Source organism: Notothenia coriiceps, unplaced genomic scaffold (genome assembly GCF_000735185.1).
Source record: "Notothenia coriiceps isolate Sejong01 unplaced genomic scaffold, NC01 NC01_scaffold00007061, whole genome shotgun sequence".
NCBI lineage: Eukaryota > Metazoa > Chordata > Actinopteri > Perciformes > Nototheniidae > Notothenia > Notothenia coriiceps.
The window spans coordinates 28,771-49,109 of NW_011339762.1; the positions used below are offsets into that span (position 1 = coordinate 28,771).

The 20,339-nt window shown below is 40.0% G+C and overlaps 3 protein-coding genes across 3 annotated transcripts; all 3 read right to left on the minus strand.

Moving 5' to 3' along the window:
* Positions 1–774: 774 nt before the first annotated feature.
* On the minus strand, positions 775–5,566 carry LOC104943887 (serine/arginine-rich splicing factor 6). The gene is made up of 6 exons (XM_010769355.1): positions 5,336–5,566; positions 4,771–4,949; positions 3,054–3,172; positions 2,742–2,944; positions 2,561–2,623; positions 775–2,423 (listed from the first exon to the last, which is right to left on the minus strand). Exons 1-6 carry the CDS (start codon positions 5,440–5,442, stop codon positions 1,988–1,990), a joined length of 1,107 nt encoding a protein of 368 aa, XP_010767657.1. The 5' UTR covers positions 5,443–5,566; the 3' UTR covers positions 775–1,987.
* A 979-nt stretch (positions 5,567–6,545) lies between these two features.
* On the minus strand, positions 6,546–11,972 carry eif2s2 (eukaryotic translation initiation factor 2, subunit 2 beta). The gene is made up of 9 exons (XM_010769356.1): positions 11,851–11,972; positions 10,081–10,264; positions 9,884–9,984; positions 9,611–9,740; positions 9,422–9,522; positions 8,725–8,873; positions 8,582–8,638; positions 8,350–8,435; positions 6,546–7,867 (listed from the first exon to the last, which is right to left on the minus strand). Exons 1-9 carry the CDS (start codon positions 11,863–11,865, stop codon positions 7,692–7,694), a joined length of 999 nt encoding a protein of 332 aa, XP_010767658.1. The 5' UTR covers positions 11,866–11,972; the 3' UTR covers positions 6,546–7,691.
* Positions 11,973–13,364: 1,392 nt separating this feature from the next.
* Positions 13,365–19,955, minus strand: chmp4ba (charged multivesicular body protein 4Ba). Its single transcript, XM_010769357.1, has 5 exons — positions 19,623–19,955; positions 17,397–17,574; positions 16,628–16,742; positions 16,061–16,187; positions 13,365–14,712 (listed from the first exon to the last, which is right to left on the minus strand). Exons 1-5 carry the CDS (start codon positions 19,807–19,809, stop codon positions 14,648–14,650), a joined length of 672 nt encoding a protein of 223 aa, XP_010767659.1. The 5' UTR covers positions 19,810–19,955; the 3' UTR covers positions 13,365–14,647.
* Positions 19,956–20,339: the final 384 nt, after the last annotated feature.

Here is a 20,339-nt window from a genome sequence, read left to right on the forward strand (position 1 = left end):
ATGGCGGAGGCAAAAGAAAAACCATGAGTAAAAAAAATGTATAAAAGCAGCAGTGTCTAAAATCCTGTGAAAATCCCATTTAGTGAAAAATGAACCTTGTCTCCCATTCCGGCTGCATCTCCAATGAATGAGCAACATTTCCCCTCACAACAACGACAAGCATACTACACATCGCATTTAATATCGGTTAGACTGCTTTTATCATTTAAAAGTATTTAACACGATAGGTTAATTAAACGCGCGGCACTATCACGTATATATTTTAAGATGGGAAGCTTTGTGGTTGACGCCAAAACGCTTTACCTCAACAAAAAAACATTTACACTTGTCCCTTTCAAACGTATGTGGTGTAAATACGCTGGTACCTGGCACTATTTGAGGAACACTGTAAATGCGATATAAATTGGTGTTTACAGATCATTTCGGAACTGAAATTTGGCTTACCAGCTATGATCTCCTGCGGCTCCGGGGCTGCAACTGCGCATGCGTGGCCCCCCCAGTACAGTCACCGCTCGCTGGATATAATGTAACGCCAAAAGACTTCGATATGTGCAAATAATGTAGTGGACTATCGATTAGTCTGGAGAGCTGTCTCTTTTAATTAATTTAATTTTTACTTCCTATTTAACATCTGCACTACATTGATTCTGTTCATTTCCCTAGAAAAGTCCACCCTTTAATGAAAGAGCATTCATTATATAATTAGCAGGATATAGGTCATGTCGATACTGCAGTCAAGGTTTCTGTAATACTGACAAAGACACAAAACACGGCAAGTTTCTCATTAAGAGCTTTATTTGATCATACAATAAAAAGGGCATTTTCCCATAAAGTCTGTGAAAAAAAACGTGAATCTTATTCCACAAGATGAAGAAGGGGATGCATTTAGTAAATATGATGGTGTTAGTATAAACCCACAACCAAATCCTCCGGAGCCTCGAAGGATGTACCTCTTAAGAACAAGAACTCCAGTTCAAGTTTTGCACAATTGTCGGTGGCTTAAAAAACAAAAAAAACCTTAACCCCCCCATTCTCGAAATTGACTTTTTTCAGGGCTGCAAATGAGCAAAGCGTATTAAATCGAACAGTGCATTTGATGCCTTGAACTTTAGGCAAACTGAAAAAGGTTCTTAGTGCTCAGGGTTACAAAAAACCCAAACATTGGTAGCAACGGAGTGGAAGAAATCCGGTTTTGATGCAGATTAAACAGTCTATGAAAAAGAGGTTAGAAAGGGATCGTAATAGGCCACCTACAATGCAAGTTGTTTAAACATGAAATACAAACCCCTTATGATTTATTGTAAGTTTGCAGTTCAAGTTGCATCCCAGTTGTGCATTTTAGAGTGCCGCAAGACAACACACAGATTAGCGATTCCTTGAGAAAGCAATTGAGAATGCAGCTCAGAAAAAAGTAAGTGCATCAATGCTGTTACTTTTTTCTAAACGCTACTTTTTCTCCCACAACCATGGAGTTCGAATTAATATCAAACGAAACTATTGCAACAAACAATGCCTGCTGGATGCGCCAGACGCCAACAATGCTATTAAATTAACTGGTCTACCAAACGAAAAAGCTGTTGCAAACCAAGATGCATGATCAATGTTTTAAATACAATTCATAAGACATTTTTGCCAAACTCTAAACAGTTCTCTTTGAAACAAAAATATATTTTACCAACCAAGATTAAATGTTTGGGACTTGCACCATATTAGGTTGCTGATATAAATATATGAAGACTAGCACTTCAGCTTTTGTTAAAGAAAAGGGAGGAGAAACAGTTTTTTGTGAGGCAAACCATTCATGATTGCAAAAGGAAAACGCCACCACTGTGGTGCATGCTCTAATAAAACATGTTAAGGACAAGTGCAAACTTGAAGGAGAAAAGTAGACAAGCCAGGAAGCATAAGCCATTATGACACTGCTCAGTATGTACAACATAGGGATGAGGCTTGACAACAAGAGAATCATCTCCCTCTTCTTTTTCCACTAATCCTGAGAAGCCGATCTAGAACGAGAGCGAGACCTTGAGAGGGACGGAGAGCTCTTCTCCTTGGACTTGGATCTGCGGTCGTCCTCGTGTGGGGTTGGGGAGCGGGAGGCAGGTTTGGCAACATGCTCATCCTTCCCGTTCTCCAGTGGGGAGGCGGAACGACAGCGGGACTTCTTGTCCACAGACATCTCCTTGGATGGGCTGCGAGAACCTCGCTCCGACTTTACCTTTGAATGACTCTTTGAGCGAGATTTGGATTTTCGCTCAGCAGAACCAGACCGGGATTTGCGGGAGTTAGAACGTGATTTGGATTTGCAAGAAAGGGACCTGCGGTTGCGAGATCGGGATTTGCTTTCTCCCGACTTGGAGCGAGACTTTCTTCCAGACCTGGAACGGGACTGGCCACGTCTCTTGTTGCTACGGGAACCAGACCTTAAAAAAACAATTTATTTTCAATTATTCCGGCACCCAAAACATACTTTAACGCATTGTACACCCAACTAATTTATGTAAATACAACTACTATCATACTATTGAGAATGACGTAATTTTTAAAGACCTATTCTTACCTCGAGCGGGATCTGGAGCGACTCTTGGAGCTCCTGCTGTGGGAACGACGGCGACTAAGAGACCTGAGGGTGAGATTGCAAAATCAAATAAAGAAGTACAGCCAATTTCTTCTACAAAATGTTTGAGTTTTGTTTGAATATAAAAATGTTTAGCATCACAGAGCTTATTTAGTGTTCCCACCTGGAGCGGCTGCCAGGGTCAGACCTGCGCTTGCGCTGCCGGTCCGCCACCAGGCGAATCTTGCGCCCATTAATGTCTGTACCGTCCAGCTTGTCAATGGCCCTTTTCATGTCCGAGTGGGACCGGAACTCGATTACACCCTCATTCGTGCGTTCCTTATGGGCATCTGCATACGTCACCTCTCCTGCCTGACGCATGAAGTCCTGTATGACACGAAAAACAAAGTAAGACTTGATCATCCTGAAATGTTCTTGGTCCAACAACTTGACAATTTACAGAACAGAGGAAAAACAATGATTTTAAAACATGTACCTTGAGGTCTTGCCAACTGCAGCGGCTGGACAAATTCTCCACAATGAGACGGTACTCAGTACGGACAGGGGGTCCATACTTATCCCTTCCAGTGTGGCTCCGGCTGCTGTAACCGCTACCTTTAAAAACAACAGCACATGAAAAAAGTTAGATCCAAGAAAAATTTGCAAGACACACAGAACTATTTGCCTGGGTTTTCTAATGAACGCATGGCAGTGACTTGCTATATTAAAGTCCAAGGGGGTATATACATTTGATCTTAATAAGGAGAGTCCCTCTGATCCCATTTTCAAACACAAAGCTTCAGATAAGTGATCTACGGGTCACATCACGGGCTCTTTGTATAGTTCAGCATTTTGATGTTTTTCGCTGCTGAAAAGAACACCACTGCATCTGTTTCCGGCAATACAAAGCCTGTCTTACTCCGGTATATCACACTGTGACGCTATAGCTGCTTTAACAAATGCACAGGCTCGATATTCTTTCAAGGCCTCCAACCCCTGTAACACAAACAGAATGGAGGTATCCACATAGGCTGTGGTCAAGGACACTGTTCGATCAAATTGAGAAAGAGCGGTGTAGAGAAACACGTACACCAATCTTTAGGTATTTGACCGGATGTTGGTCTGAAATTTAGTTTTCCGGTTTTCTAACTTACAATATCTCTTTTGATTGGAAGTTCTTTACTTGAGCCGCTCCACTTATGTTTGCTGTCAACATAAAAACCAATGGCAATCCTCACCATCACCCCTGGTCTATTGGCAAAAGGCTGATGTCATCATGGCTTCCGGTTAGGTCAGCCAAGGATCAAGGGGGTCAAAGGTCACACACACATTGTAAGGTGAAAGCCAAGGCCAAACGGGACAGGCAGTCATCTTAGCCAGTCATCTTTAGCCTCAATGGACTCTCAGCCTCAGCCCGCAACTGGACTCTTTCAAATTGAAACATCAAGGACTTTTGTTAATGTTGAATATTAAAATAGTTAAAAATACACATTTCACAGGAAAATATGATTCTAGTCCTTATCATTGAGTTAAAAATACTATAGCTAGGTTTGTGATTAGCTTTCTTTAGTGGTGCAAACTAATTTGGAAATCCACACCTTCAAAAAGAAAAAATAGCTCAACCAAATTATTATGATAAAAAAAAGCACATGGCAAGAAAGCCTTGCGTTTAAGCTCTTATAGCTAATACCAACTTTAAAGCCTATGTTCGAAGGGCACTGACTTGCGTATTGTTGTTCCACCCAATAATGAAACCCAGACCATCAAAAGGTGGCCAATGATCACTGGGGAGGAGCAAAAACCGTTAGGTCACCAACCCTTGATGGTAGAAAATGAGCATTGTTCAGCAGGATGAGGCCGAACACACACAATAAATTCTAAGCAATAAGAATTCAGTTCAGGAACTTTTCCATGTGGGCAAACTGCCTCATAAGTTATAAAAATGAATAGAATAAGTATCACTATATATAATGTTGCAGCTACTTTTCAAGTTTGCATGAAATCTGAGCCATAATAACGTTTAGCCATGGATCACTGATCGTGACAGTGTACCTGGAAATCAAGAGTCTCCTGAAATAGTCAAACATGTGTGAGCTTATGTTGCAAGTATACATTAGCAAAGTTATGCATTCACACGACAGCTGTCTGTGCAGTCCAGATCGACAACTCGTCCCAAGGCAAAGAGAGGGTATCTTGTAATAGACTGCACTTACTGGGCCCACCACCCCTGTAACCCCCACCGTGGCCGTCTCGGTCTCGGTCCCGGTCCCGGTCTCGCCGTGGTCCCCGGGCGTTTTCGATGATCACGCGCTCTCCGCACAGCTCCTTCCCGTTCAGCTCATACACGGCATCGTCAGCGTCCCGGTTATCCTCAAACTCCACGAACCCATAGCTACAATGCAAAGACAGAGTTTGAATGATAAAAATCAAGTCAAAACAATGTAAAAAGCCACCCAGCTCTCTGGTTAGTGTTAGCTGCGCTAGCTAGCTCCGAACTGTAGCAAACAGAAACACGCCATGTTGGCCATGCGCCACCTGTCACACGAGCAAGTTAATAACATGAAATAACAACAACGCCTCCTCGTAATATTATAAGAAAAATAATAACTTTAACTTAACAACGATGCCGTTAAGGCGAACATGTCAGTGCGTCAGATATTATGATTGTTTTCGTTTCTTTAGCAGCACTGCCCCGCACTGGCCTCGTTAACATTAACGGTTAGCTCGAATGCTAGCTTGGAAATGTTAGCTAACACACTTTGTTTAAAAAAAACTCACCCGTTTTTTAAATCAATTTCCATGAGCTTTCCATATCCGCTGAAGAATCTCTGGATGTCCTTTTCGCGTACATTATAGCTCAGTCTCCCGATATAAACACGAGGCATGGTGTCTCTCCTGACGCTGTTCTCGACTGTTCTTCACGAGGGCTCGTTAGTCGTTACCAAGCTTCTCCGCTCCTCGAGCTGCAGCTGTTGTACACACCGTTAGCTTCTCTTCCAACAAGACACACCAGCCCATCAATTTCGAGCTAAAGGTGGCAGATTTCCGGTATTTCATTTCAAATTAAAAGCCCAATTTCCCCAAAACTGATATTTGTTGGATGTTAAGTTTGTCCACAACTACAGCTGGTATTTGCAATCATAGTGGAGGACAAGAAGTGTATACATCTGTTTTCTTAGGTCATAACTAGCCCTTAAATAAGAATGATGTTATGCTACAACTTGCATTGTGTGCTCTTTGTTATTAAGAGCCATAAACTAATGATGTTACACTGGCATATATTTTAAAACTCAAACTGAAAAGGGATCATTAATGAATGACCTGGAGTTTCTCGTTAATATTTTTTTGCTTTATTGTATAATTTAATCTAGGTACTGTAGTAGCCTATGTATGTTGAATTGTTTTATATATCATCCTGTTGATTTCTTAGTTCCCTACGCAAATACATGTTAAATAATCTCTCGGAAATGTGTACTTCAATGGAAAAACGACCTCAAATAAAAAGTTCCTATTAATCACATAGGCACCCAACAGGAGAAATGTATATAACCTAAACCAGTACTGTCTCCAAAAAAACACTTCAGAAAGACAAATAACTAGTCTTTCTTTAATTAGCACTGGTCTTGGGTTGAATACAAATTGTATGATCTTATTGCTTTGCATGTGTAATCTGATCCAGTTTAGTGTCATAATATAATTTTAAAGTACTCAAATCTCAGTGTCTAAAGAAGGAACAGCAGAAATAAAATATTATTTTGTAAATAAATAACACTTGGTAGATGTGACAGTGTAAGACAAGTCTCAGCTAAATAAAGCATTATTTGAAAGTATCGACTTTTGGATTCAGAAGTAGCAGCAAAATGGCAATAATGTCAAACAAGGACTTAAGAGCAAACTGGCTGTAGTCTCTCGTTACATTTAAATTGAATATTCAACAAATTCATTACAAATCATGTGTGAACATGTGTAAGCACAAAGAGAGCCGTGATTGAGAGAGAGAGTAGAACATTTTATTTTTGTAAAAACCAGGTTTTAAAATGATTCCAGCCAGACCTTCTTATCCATTCTTCTCAAACAAGAACAGTATCAATATAATATGGTATCTAGCATCATTGGTTGATAAGTCTCCATATCCTGGCTAGCTTGGGCTTACATTTCTTGAATAACACTTGAAAATTAAGATCTGTAAGAGAAGACTGATGTTAAGTTTCCACTCAAAGGCTTTTTTTTTAAGTGGGGAAGCTTTCTTCTTGACAGAATGTATCATGTCACATCAAATCTCCAATGTTTGATAAAATTATTTGATCTTAACATCAGAAGCAAAAAACCATGAAGTACACAATTGCTCATCAATGCCAAAAAAGCACTCACAAACACGCTGAATTATTTCTAGATCTGTCCCCCAAACAACCTCTCTATTAAAGTCTTCAGTGAAAACATGCTCACCCCCTTTATCATTGTTTGACTTTGTGGTCATCTCCTGCTATAAAACAGCATCCTTGTTAGGAGCCTGGCACAGATAAGTAACAATGACAAATCCTCCTGTACGTACTCCAGCCCAGGCATTTTGATTAGCATTGATAAACAGGAGCAGAACATTCTGGACAGGCCAGTTTGTGATTTAGAAACAAGAACAAAACCTTGAGTTTAAGCAGTGTGAAATTCAAGAATAAAGACCTGACCACATGAGTGACACAACCACACTGAGCAGAGCAAACTATGCCCTTTCATGGTAGATTAAATTAGCTGGAAAAATGTCATGTCTGTTGTATGTAAAGTGGGAGAGGAAAGAATGAGGATGCCATATTAAAATCAAGGTTTTCTTGCAGGAATCACAGCAAATGGAGACAGAAATAACAACCTAGGAGCTGGAGGGTTCGTCAGCCAAACAAATCAAATGCATCCAACAGAATGTGTGCTACACATCATCTGCTTGTGGTGCCTGAACCCCATCCGTCAGCCTTAGATACTCTCACTCCCCGCCTCTCAGGCCACGACACAACTCAACAACAGCCAAACCCTCCCACAGTTCGATTCAGAGAGTCCTTTTAGAGAAATCATGAGGGCCCCCGACCCCAGCCTCGGCCCTTCTGAGGGGAATTGGGGGGGACCGAGAGCCCAGCTTCGGTGGTCTTTAGTTGGCTTTGGCACGGAGCTGCGCCCTCTTGCCCGTCACAGCCTGGAAACCGGTCTTGATGCTGGCGACGGAGCAGCGGGAGTGGCACGTTTCACACTGCAGGAAATAGAGGCGAGTGTCCTTCTGCAGGATGGTCTCTGGGGAGCGGCAGGTGTGACACGTCACATATTCCTCTGCGGGGGGAAAGACAGACATTAGCACTGTTCTCTGTACAGAGGTACGGGATGTAGAACTCAAAATAATTGCATTGCACCCCTAAAACACTGTTAGATTCATGGTGGAGAGCTAAAGAAAAATCTTATTTATTTTTCAAAACAAGCTGAATTTTATCAAAAATCCATAGCTTTTATCAAATGTTTGTATGGGATGTTCCTAAAGACTTATTTCATGGTGGTGAAAACCTATTCTATATCTAATCTATATGGTTACAATTTGTTCAAAAAAAATATTGGGTAGATTATACTTGCCATTTGCAATCACTGAGGTTGACATTAGTAGGCGACAGATGCTTTTTTTTAAAAATAATTATTGCTTGTATTAAATTATTTGGCACAAGTTGAATACAGACATTGAACGTAGACGTTCAACCAAAGCACTAATTTAAGTTAGATATTGGTATATGAATAGCTTTTTACGAAGTAAAATGTATACTTACTGATATATCTTCTCAAAACGTTTTCTATCTGTTTCTGTTGGAATCTGCCTTTAATTACAAGCTGGTTATTTCCATCTATGGAACCACTGTGAACAGAAAAAATTGAAAAAACACAAACATTAATAACAATTCACGCAGAAACATTTTATTTGTGAAGATAGCACCTAGAATAGAAAACATAATCAAATGGCTGTTTACTCATGAATGTGTTATTATAAACACTTAAACTCACCTTGTTCCCAGCTCAGCTAACAGGAAAGCAAGGAGATGTTTAGGCTGACGATGCAACCTGTGATGAAGGATACATGAGAGGTGAGTTTAAAAATGCAGTGCTGGTGGAAACGGTTTGAGAGATGTACGAGGTTTGAGACTCACAGTTTGCAGATATCTGTGAAATTGACGAAGGAGGTTTTCTTAGTTCCCACTCGGACCACCTGAGGAGGCTTCATCACAAATTTCCTCTTCTCTCCGGCCACCATGTCGGGGTTCTTCTCCCTCATGATGTTGAAGACTCGGTTCAGGAGCTGAGAGAGAGAGAGAGGAGGGTTAGAGAATTGTGCTTCTATGAACAAAGAGTTTGCTTTAGGGTTGTAGTTGTTGCCTTTTTTCCCCAGAGGTATTTAGAACAGGGAACATATCTATATAAATGGATAGAGGAGAGTGTCATTGATGGCCTGATAAAACTTTATACTGATGTTTTTAACCTTATTTCCATTTGGTTGATAATCAAAATAATGTTTCGATCATTCAGGGACAGTACATAAGGCGAGGGCTATAACTTCAATGCCTTTTTTAAAAGCCTGTATTGTTTGCATTTTGGCTAATTGCCATGATTCAAAGTGTGCTGAACTAATACCAGTTTGTAATTATGAGTTTAAAGAGTGATTTTCCCAGCAAATGTATGTTTTTATTTCCAATCCGATTCCTAATTATGACTTCAGGACGTCACAAAATGTGTTCATCATGACCTAACTCAATGAATATACCATCCTTTTTTTCTCCCATTCGCTTTAGTCTTTGATGCAACTGAGCACACACAACAAGGAAGTAGGACATTTTCCATCCATCCTACCTCATCATAAGAGTAATCTCTTTCGGAGCCGGCCCAAGATGGTCCTGTGATGGAGCTGAAGGAGATCCCATCGTTGTTCTTCCCCTCGTCATCCTCCAATGCTGATAACACAACACATAAACATGAATACATCATTACAAGTGTCTTTTTTTATTCTTCAATTTACATCCTGAGTGGACTGATTCTCACCGTCATCCTTCTCCAGTAGTTCTCCCTCATCAAAGTCCACTTTCTTTTGTTTCTTTTTCTTGGTAGGAAGCATCAGATCCAAGTTGTCCTCTTCGGGCACCTCTGTCTGCTCTCCTTCGATTTTCAGCTCCTGGTTTGGAAAACAACGAGAAGGGACATTTAGTGAGGAAACAAAGAGAAATGGCAGCTTGAAGGTTGTTAAGACAAGAAAGAGACAATGAAAGTGATGGAAGAAAGAAGAAAACAAATGGCTGTGGTTAAGCAGCGACTGACCTTAAGACCCTCCTCGACTTCATTTTCAAACACTTTCTTAGGCTTCTTCTTTTTTTTTTTCTGGTTGAAGAAGTTCAAGTCGTTCAAATCATCGGATGGCTCTGGAGAAGACAAAACAAACGTTGTGTTGGTGGCTGAATGACATCACGTCACGTGTGAGTATTATGCACAGTGAGGAGTCTCAATCTCATTCTAACCTTTCTTCCTGCCTTCATCTTCCTCGAATTCCACCTCCTTGTCATCTCCTGTCTCTGGCTCGGCCTCCTTCGCCTCCACCTCCTTAGCCTCTTCTCCTCCCACGCCCTCTCCTCCTTCCTCGTCCAGCATGAAGGGCTTCTTCTTCTTCTTCTTCTTTTTGGTCATGTTGGGATCGAAAATCATCTGAAGGAGGAGAAAAGAAAAGGTATATTATATATAATGTATATATGCTTGTTTCGTTTATTTTATTAATTGATGACATATATCGTATTTTCCTAGCTGCCACCTATGTAGTACAGCTTTTGTTTACATTTTATTTAAAATGTCTTAAATGTTGTATCATTTGGACGACTGCTTATCATTTCAAGAGTAGATTCAATATAATCCTTATCGGTAATGGGACAATTGCATCCAAAAATGCCAAGAGAGGCCAAAGGGGAAGGACAGATTCTCTTCCTCGTCTTAATGGTAATTGTTATCTCAGCAAACTGATGCAATTTTATGAAATACTGTTACAGCTGAATGACTGGAAATACATTATTTGTTATTGCCTTAGCTTTAATTATGTCTTTGACTGTATTGAGGCGGATCCCTAACCCAGGAAAGCCCTTTGGATTAACTTCTGCTGTTTTTGTGCTATATCAATTTACTAGACTATGTTCCTCAGTTAAATATGATCTGTATATGACACATTACCAAAACACAGTGGTTTAATGTTTTTAGCAATGAAAGTTTCTACAGGTCGAATCCTTTACATACCGCTTATTGTCTAATAGTTTTTCATTTAATTATTTTTTTTAGATGTTGAATACTCCACAGTAGCTGGGCCACTTTTAAATCATTCAAACTGCATTGAAACGTCCATGTCCCTTTATTTCTTTTCAGCAACAGTAAAAATGGTCCTTACCATAGTTAGGTAGAGTTAGGTAGATTGGTACTTGAGAGTATTCTGAATTATTATGTATATTTTATAGTGTGTATTCTTAGATAGTCTTCTGAATATATGTATTTTCTACTGTGAATATGTTTATATTTGCTTTCAATGTTAGCTTTATTGTATTTTATTTTTAAGAAATGTTGTAAAACTTGCACAATGACTGTCAGAAATGCTGGTGTGACAATTTCCCAACATGGGATACATAAAGTATATTTCTATATATCTATCTTACAATATGTGTACGATGTTGGTTTGTATCAAAACATAGGGATAGCATGGGTACATTGAGTGACTCTATACAGCTCATTAAAATAATGTCAAATAAAATAATTTCGTGATATTTCCTTTATATAATGTTGACAACTATAAACATGACAGTTTAGCTGTGTCGGTGTTAACTGTCCATAGCAAATAAACAGAACCACCGTTACAACTCGGTAACAGCAGCTATTGTTTCTGGTAGAGAACACCGACCGTTAGCTAGGTAACCGGCCAGCTAACGCTAGCTAGCTAGCTAACATCGACCGTATAATAGGAGTTAACGAACAGCTGTGACACGGCGGAATTCTAAACCACGGGAATAATTATTAATAATCTCGATGAGAAAGAACGTGATGCAGCGATGTACTGGATGCTAGCTTCTCATTCAGGCAGGCCGGGCTGCCTGAATGAGCCGCAGCCATGTGAGGTCTGGTGCGGCGAGCAGGGAGGAGCAGCCAGCCGAGGCCCAAAGTCATCTCTACACCCATCTAACGCGATAATTACCATTATTTCACCAAATAAACATACACATTAACACAGACCACACAGCGAACAACCCGAGATGATTTACCTCGTCTCCTGACATGTTTGCGGGCTGTAAAATGACTCAAATCTGGCTACTTTTGGTCCCTCGATCAGTCCCACAATGCTGCGCTAAAAAATTCTTGCATCAGCGTTAGATCAGCAGTACGCAGGCGTGGAGTCGGCTGATCCTGACGTAATCAATTTGCGACGTCGCCTTCCTTGTGGGTGTTCAAGAACAACAATTAAACTGCTGCAGAAAGGCTAGAAAAGTCTATCTGATACATATCTGATAATAAATAAGGTTAAAGGATGTTTTTATGGTTCTAAGATCTTTGAAGATAAAATAAGGACATAAACGTGCACTTCTGATCTGTTTTGTTCTGCACAAAGAAAGGAAACCTTGAATCTATGCACCTTTTATAACATAGGCCTACTGTATGTTAGCTGATTTATTATCTCTTTCAATGCTTCGACCCCCTGCATATATATTCAACATGCTTGCCTGAATAAATGTGAAAAGGTCTGTTTTTTTAGTAACTCTTGCTAAATTATAGTTTTTGTCCTTAATTGGAAAATGATTTGCATTTATTCTACCCTATTACTATTTATTGACTAATACAATAAGGCACGTCTCTTTTAAGACCTAAACTTTCATTATACATGGATAATACCCTTCCTATAATTATATTGTACTGTTGAGAAAGGAAATCATTGTAAATTGCAGAGGTGGGAGAAGTACTCAGATATTGTACTTTAGTAAAAGTAGAAGTACCAGAGTGTAGGAATACTCTGTTAAAAGTACACTTCCTGCATTCAAAATATTTCTCAAGTAAAAGTACACAAATATGAGGATCAAAGTATACTTAAAGTACCAAAAGTACTCATTATGTAGATTGGTCCATTTCAGAATAATATATATTATATGTTTTGATTATAATTATTGTTGCATTAAGTGTTATCAAAGCTGGTAAAGGTGCAGCTAGTTTGAATGACTTTGTATACTGCAGGGTAGCTTGTGAATTTACTCCAGGTGGAACTAAAGTCTGATTCAAGACTTGATTATATTAAATAAAAGGTACAAAATAAATGTAATGGAGTAATAGTACACTATTTACCTCTGAATTGTAGTGAACTAGAAGTACAAAGTAGCATAAATTGAATGTTTAAAATTGTACTTAAGTACAGTAATAGAGTAAATGTACTCAATTACTTCACAACTCTGGTAAATTGTTAAATGTGTTATGCACTTCCAGGAACACTTCCTAATTGGTTTTGGCAATGTACCCATAATATAATGAAGGCTATGGAAGGACTTGACTTCAGTGTATTTATTATTGATAATCTTGACCTTGATATCACTTTGTGTTCAATTTGAATATTATATGATAAACCTAATCCTTATATTTGATCAAAATCTATTATCCACAAGTGGAAATGTAATAACTCAAAGCTTTTAAAACGCGACATGTGCGAGTTCCAGCTTCCCAAATGTGAGCATCTTGTGCTTTTCTTTGACAGTAGATGTTCTGAACTATTAACATGAATGACAAAACCACAATAAAAGAATTGAAAACCTTTAATGATTTTGCAAATAATATTCTCATCTGGATAAATAAAACATAGAAATGCAAACATGCTTGTCCATTGTTCCTTGTGTTGTTATTTTTTTCTATGTAAAAAATGTACATCATGACTTGAAAAACTAAAGGAATCAACTCTTTAAACTCCAAAATGTTGTAGATTGACTATAATCTAATCTTTTATAGAGCACCATCTCCTTCAAGATGCAGTTAATAAGATGTGACAATAGTTTATTATTATTATTTCAACATTATACAATTTGAAACAGAAACCCTTATGGAAAGGCCGGAGACAGACAGAGCCTGATGAAAGTGTTGTGTTCTTCCCTCCTAGCCGTGCGTAGTGATCTGTATCGTGATTCCCAAATTGCTGCATGCTTCACGCAACCTCGACTGAACCTCTCATTGACGGCAGAAATACAGTATATAAAAAGAGACACATTTGGGATATTTACACCAAATAACAAGAACCACTGGTGTGAACGCCTTTGATGGAGGGAGAAGCCGCTGACATGGCGACGGGAGGCAAAGAGGAGGGGATAAAAGAGACAAGTGCAGGGTATAAAAGAGACAAAGCACGCAGCCTGAAACAAAAGAAGAGATTGATATTCTGGCAAACACACAGCTCATAGCTTCTTCCCCCAGCTCATGCTCAGCTTTTCTCCTACTTTCAACAGCATTAACAAAGAACAGAGAGATAAGGACTGTTATTTTTGTCAAGTAGGGAGAAATAAAACAAAAAAACATCCAGCCAGTTTAACGCCACAAACACAGGTAAATATGTGAGTCGGAAACAGCTCTTTGAGGATTACATTTCCGTGAACATTCCCGTCATACAGTGAGGTTAGCGTCGCCACACAGCCTGTAACACTAATCTGATAACAACGCCTTCTTCGTACCACATCGCTCATCCTAGTACACTTCAGTATGAACTCTGTGGGCGCCGAGTAGCCCTGCCCAGTACAATGACCGTTAGGAGCTAGGCTTGAGTTAAAATTGAGGGTAAAAATATTAGGTGACTTTCCTAAAGGACAGGGATAGAGCCTGGATATAAAAGCCCCTGATACTCAGGGGTCTCTGTATTGTGAACGGGACAGGAAAACAAAGTTTACAGCATTGTTGCTTTTTTTTTAGTGTTACATAAAGTCAGCTCTTCTCAGACACACAAAAATATACTCATACACAACATCCTATCAGTCCATTCATTTCCTCTGGCTCCCTCTCGTCCCTCTCTGATGCAGGTATGATGAAGCAGCGCTGCGCTCACATGGCTTCCATCGCCCAGCGCTGCAGGTCCTCCATGTCGTCTTCGTCCTCCTCTTTCTTGGCTTCGGGGGTAAAGACAAAACAGTTGTTAGAGATATGGAATAAAATGGTATCTGTTTTTTTAGCTGCTCATGAAGAGGGATGCAGGATACACCGGGGGCCGATATATTATTGGTCCATAAGCAGGTAATTGGTTGTTAAATGAATGTTTCCAAAAGTAGACTATCGTGTCTGATAATGTGGATGGCAGAGAACTCCATAGCTTCTCTTGGATAACTGGACTTAACTCACACTGTACATCTTACATTTACCGTAATTTTCGGACTATAAGCCACGCCTTTTTCCCTATTTTTCGACGCTGCGGCTTATATAACGGTGCGGCTAATCTATGGATTTTTACAGCTAACGGCCAACACCTTTAACTCTATGGGCTCTATGGCCGGTCCGCGGACCCCCACCTTTAAGCGGCGGGTTCCAGCAGGAAAAACTGGAGGCCGGAAAAGAGTGAGACAGGTAGCGCGCAAAAGTAAAAGTGGAACCGAGAGTGGTATGCCGCTGCTGCGGCTTATATTCAGGTGCGCCTTATAGTCCGAAAATTACGGTAAATGTAATATTCCATTCCTTACAAACCTTATGTATATATAATATCCTGCTTTATATTTAGTTTACTGTCAATTGGAATTTCAACACCAACATTTCCCAAATTGGGATCAATAAAGTACATCTCATCTTATCTTATGGCAAGGGACGGCATGTAAGAACCATGTTGTGTGTGGGGATTTGGAGATGTATTTGAGCGAGACACACACATACATACACTTGGATTGTTTCCAATTAGAAAAACATGGATGTAGTCATTTCCCAAAATGGAATATATGAAATGAAATAAATTTAAAGCAGCAGCTTATCTTAGCATAAGGAAACAGCTGCTGTGGTTCTGCCCAGCAGTAATATACCAGCACATCTCATTCATCATTCCTATATATCCTTTCTTGAATCCATACAAATGTTTTAAGTCTGTTTCGAATGTAAGGGGTGGTGTTATGTTTGGTGTGACTATTTATTTTGGCCTTGACCAATAACTTCTCTACTGGTTACCTGGCAACTACGCAGGGCACATTACTCCCATATCAGCCTCATCTAATTCACTGCCAGAGTCTTTAACTATTCCTAAATCTAAAAGAAGAAAGAAGCTGCAGTAGGCTCCGTCAAGTTGTAAATGGACTGTATTTATATAGCGCTTTATCCCGTCTTTACGAGCCCTCAAAGCGCTTCACATTCACAAGTCATCTTGCCCAAGGACACAGTACATTAACCTGTTCACTGCAGTGATCAAACCCACAACCTCTCGTTTGAAGCCTGACAGCCACAGTTAGAGTTGATGAATCCGTTTTCCAAAAAGGCTCTTACCAGGTCTGGAAGGTAATGAAGAAGAAGGCACGTTGGGGAGGGGGGCGTTCTCCGGACCCCCGATCTCCAGCAGGTTTTTGTCCAGCTCCTCCTGCTCCAGCTCGTCCAGCTCCGCCAGCAGCTCGTCCTGACAAACACAGCAGAAACTTTTCAGATGAGGATATTTACGAGACAAATTCATGCAGAACAGAAACCCCAAAGAGATTGACCTTAGTAAAACAATGTAGATTACATGTAAAAAGGGACTTTTGGTGATATAATGAGTAAAACATCTCGCTGAGTTTTTTAAAGTACTCAAAGTCAGTTGGCTGGATTTGAGGAAGAGCGTTTCTTTCTGCCATATGTCCCTGAATGGGTGAATACCATCATTTATGGTGAAGTTGGTCTATGAATAAGGCCATACAAAAATATGGCAGCCTTAATGCCTGAGTAATGACTCAAGAAATGCAAAGGTCCACAAACGGTATAACCTTGTGGCTCTCAAAACAACAGTCTTCTGTCTCAAAGATGAAATACAAGACAAACATGACCTCCCCACAAATCTAAAATATGGATACGGTCGCTCACCTCGTCAAACTCCTCTCCAAAGCCGACAGGTTTAGAGATGGCGTCGGAGATCTCCTGGGCGAGCTCCTGCTGCTCTGTGATGTCCTGCATCAGGTCGTCCACCTTGTCAATGTCCCTGAAACAACAAACAAGATGATTCGTATTTGAGTGAAACAGAACGCACGATTACAAGCATTATTTACCCCCACCATTATTGAGTAAACGTGTACGAGTGCTTTTCTTCACTGTATATATAAAACCACCAGACTCAGGGACAGTTTCATCCCACAGGCCATAAGACTATTAAACACCTGAACTTTTTAAAGAACATCCATAAACATTCATCTGTCTGCATCTTGCAGCTTATTTATCTAATATATCATATTCCATTCACTTGTATATAGACTCTTATTGCACTATTTTATCTGTTTTATTTGTTCTATGTCCTATATGTTGCACTGTTGGAGGAGCCTGTGCCCTAAGTCTACACTGTAGCTAATGTGCAAATGACAATAAAGCCTTGAATTGAACTGAATATTCTTCATGTGACTCTTAGGCCTGCCACTGATTACATAATAGATGCTGATGGGCTTGGATTAGGAGGTATTACTGCAAACGGGTCAAATCCTCTGAGTTTTTTTAGAATTGAAGCATTTTGCTCCTAATCCTTCTATTGATTTAAAACACACAGACCTTATTTTACCTGAAAGTCAATTTAGAAGCAGCGGGCTACAAATACAAGATTTGTGTATACAGGCTCCACTTCACATTACTGGATTTTTGCTCTTACATGTTTTCATGGGCAGACTTCATGGCCTTGGCGGCGAAGCCCATGTTCTTGAGCACTTCAGTGTTGGTGTTGGCGTTCTCCAGAGCCTCTCTCTGGAACTCGATGGTCGACAGCGTGCCGTCGATCTGGGCGAGCTGCTTCTCATATCGCTTCTTTCTTTTCAAAGCCTGCAGAGCCGCTGAGGACACAAAACACAGTAGGGGAACATGAAAAGATGGTCACAAAAATAGACTGGCTGCTTGGAAATGACATTCAATAACCGTGAAGTAAAACTGTGAAGTCATGGGGTTTTGTCGTTTAACATTAGGAGTGTGAGACAATATACTTGTGCTCTGGGAAATGACAGTGATCCACCATTGAGTGGAATCATAAATAAACCATACACTACCATGATAATAAGAAGGACACTCAGTTATAGCTTGTGACAGGCACTTGGATGACGAGATGGAAAAAGGGGTAAAACATGAATCAGCCTCAGTGGTCACATGATCACAACACTAACACACCTGCGGTAGTGAAACTATCAGACATTGTCGTACAGGGCTGACTCATTCTGTCAACTTTTGTGGAGCTAAAGGAGGAAATAGTTAGGCTAAGGTCAATGTACACAAAGCATACAATACAAATACAAGATAACATTTGTTTTTCTTTTAGTGTACCACCAAGGGGTCTACAACTTATTCTTTAACCTCCACAGATTATTTACTAAATGGATCAAGCAGGGCAATATAAATGCATAAACTATCATGGCAATAACAAATGATATGTTTTACTCCATATGTGATGACATTATTCTTCCTGTTGGTCAGCCTGTCCCAAGAGTTTTCATCTTTTCCAACACTTTAATCAAAAGCAACATATCATGGAAATGTGTCATATAAGTGTCATTCAGTTCCATGCAAACATGATTTTGCGTGGCTCACTACGGGTGCCACTCGGAGGCTTTTTCACACCTTTAATACACAAAAATGGCAACCTAATGTTCTCTACCATTCGACAGGCATTGGGTGCCACCATTGTATTGTTTGCTCCAGGGTCAGATTTCTTTAGCACACATTGGTGCAGGGTTATCTGGCCTTCTAGCTGGAAATAGATTGATTCTGTTAAATGGTTGAATTATTCATTAATGAACACAACTTTGGTTTAACCTTGTAGATCTGTTCATTTCTTACCAGAAGGGGATTAAGTGTGGAATCTCCAGCACACAACATATCTTAACAACGATTGTCCAGATTGGCATGAGATTTGTTTTGTTTTTGTCCTCCCCAGAAGATGATTGCATTTGATTTGTCTTGCCCTTAACCAACACTTTAAGGCAGTAGTGTCTTCAGAACTACTGCCCACACTTCCACATGATACACTACTGAGCTGTTAGGGTGTATCCCACATTTTTTGGTAACTAACCAAAATGTCAAACCGTTTACAGTATCGACATATCAGTTTGACTTCCTGACTCTATTTGACATTTAGTTTAGCCTAACATAGAGAAACAAACATGATCTCTTCATATATATTCTTTTAATCTGTTCTTCCATCTATTTTGTTTTTCATGAAAATATATAACATGGAGAATCGTGTTACTGTACTACATATGCAGTAAAAAAAAAGGTATGGGGTTATGGTGATACTCTTGTTCACACATTTCCATCATTAATAGTTATGGATAACTTAAGTTTATGGTACTCTGTATTTAGTTTCTGTCTTCTCTAACATTATGTCAGAGCTGCAGCAGGTCTGTGGTTTCTGACCAAGGTGCAAACACGCCCACCTCTCTGACAGTGACATCATGTCCTTTAGCATGTGCAACTCTGATGCACAACTCTTATCCTGTCCCTCTGAGACATTATCTATATTTCCAGTGTCTCTGCAGCAGTATATCTAACAGTTAACTGTAGCGCTTTAGCCACACCTTTATGATCTTTAAATGGCCACTGATCAATGAGGCGACACAATGACCACCACAGGGAAACATATTAAGCTAGCATTTGCTCAGTGATAAGTAGTAAAGATAAACAATCACGATATAATCAACTCTCACAGACAATGCAAAACAAACACCCTGGTATCTCGGTGATACTATCGGTGGGTGAGGCTGCCAACACTTCTGACAGCTGGGCAAAGTTAGCCAACTTAGCTAACGTGCTAACATTTAGCTTAGCGTTGTGGAACAGGTTATTTAATAATAAGGGGGTATACATGACCACAAAATACGTCCCGGTATTTTACCTCTTTTGTTTTTCGTGCCGTTTTTCTTCGCAATTTGCAGTTCCTGTTCGATCTTTTTCTCTAGAAATTCCTGTTTTTTCGTTAGCATCTCCTCCGTCTCTCGGAGTTTCTGGATCGCCTCCTGTGGGCTCGGTCCCTTTCCTCCTTTTCCTCCACCTCCTCCAAACATCTTAGCAAACAACGACATGTCTGAGCGCTACACTTACACTAATTATATAAAAAAAATAAAGAAAATCTACGAAACACCCGAGAGAAGCAAGCTTAGCTACCTCACTGCTAGGCTACACTGACACTTCGCCCTGGCCAGATTGTTGACGTTTTTCTACTTCCTGGAAAAGGCCCCATGACGTCATGCTGCCTATGAGAGGGCGGGTCTTGTTGTTCTCTGTCTCCGCCTGCTGGACCACTGAAGCACTACATATCACTATGTGGCTTTATTTTATATTTGAGAGATCTAAAAGTGACACAAAAAGACTCAGAAAGACTATTAAAAAAAAACTGTTTTAAAAAACATTAAAAAAAAGTGGCTAAGCACACTTAAAGTATGAAGTAGGTCTGTCTTGCGCAGGGGTGGGGAACCTCCGGCCTCCGGGCCGTATACGGTCCGCGAGACCATTTGATACGGCCCTCGAGGTAATTTATAAACACACGCAAAAAAAATAAAATAAAGAAATCTAGACCGCAAAATAATTAAACAAGCAAATGCCTGTTTTTCCT

Excerpts from the sequence above, each read along its gene's own strand:
- LOC104943887 (XM_010769355.1), bottom strand. The coding sequence starts at position 5,442 with ATGCCTCGTGTTTATATCGGGAGACTGAGCTATAATGTACGCGAAAAG. Across the intron at positions 3,173-4,770 it reads TTACAGGGGTGGTGGGCCCA|GTAGCGGTTACAGCAGCCGG; the intron begins GTAAGTGCAGTC and ends TTGTTTTTAAAG. Across the intron at positions 2,624-2,741 it reads GACCCTGGCAGCCGCTCCAG|GTCTCTTAGTCGCCGTCGTT; the intron begins GTGGGAACACTA and ends TCTCACCCTCAG.
- eif2s2 (XM_010769356.1), bottom strand. Across the intron at positions 8,874-9,421 it reads GAGATTACTCTTATGATGAG|CTCCTGAACCGAGTCTTCAA; the intron begins GTAGGATGGATG and ends TCTCTCTCTCAG. Across the intron at positions 8,436-8,581 it reads TTAGCTGAGCTGGGAACAAG|TGGTTCCATAGATGGAAATA; the intron begins GTGAGTTTAAGT and ends TTCTGTTCACAG.
- chmp4ba (XM_010769357.1), bottom strand. The coding sequence starts at position 19,809 with ATGTCGTTGTTTGCTAAGATGTTTGGAGGAGGTGGAGGAAAAGGAGGA. Across the intron at positions 16,188-16,627 it reads TTGGAGAGGAGTTTGACGAG|GACGAGCTGCTGGCGGAGCT; the intron begins GTGAGCGACCGT and ends TGTGTTTGTCAG. Across the intron at positions 14,713-16,060 it reads TTCATTACCTTCCAGACCTG|CCAAGAAAGAGGAGGACGAA; the intron begins GTAAGAGCCTTT and ends TTACCCCCGAAG.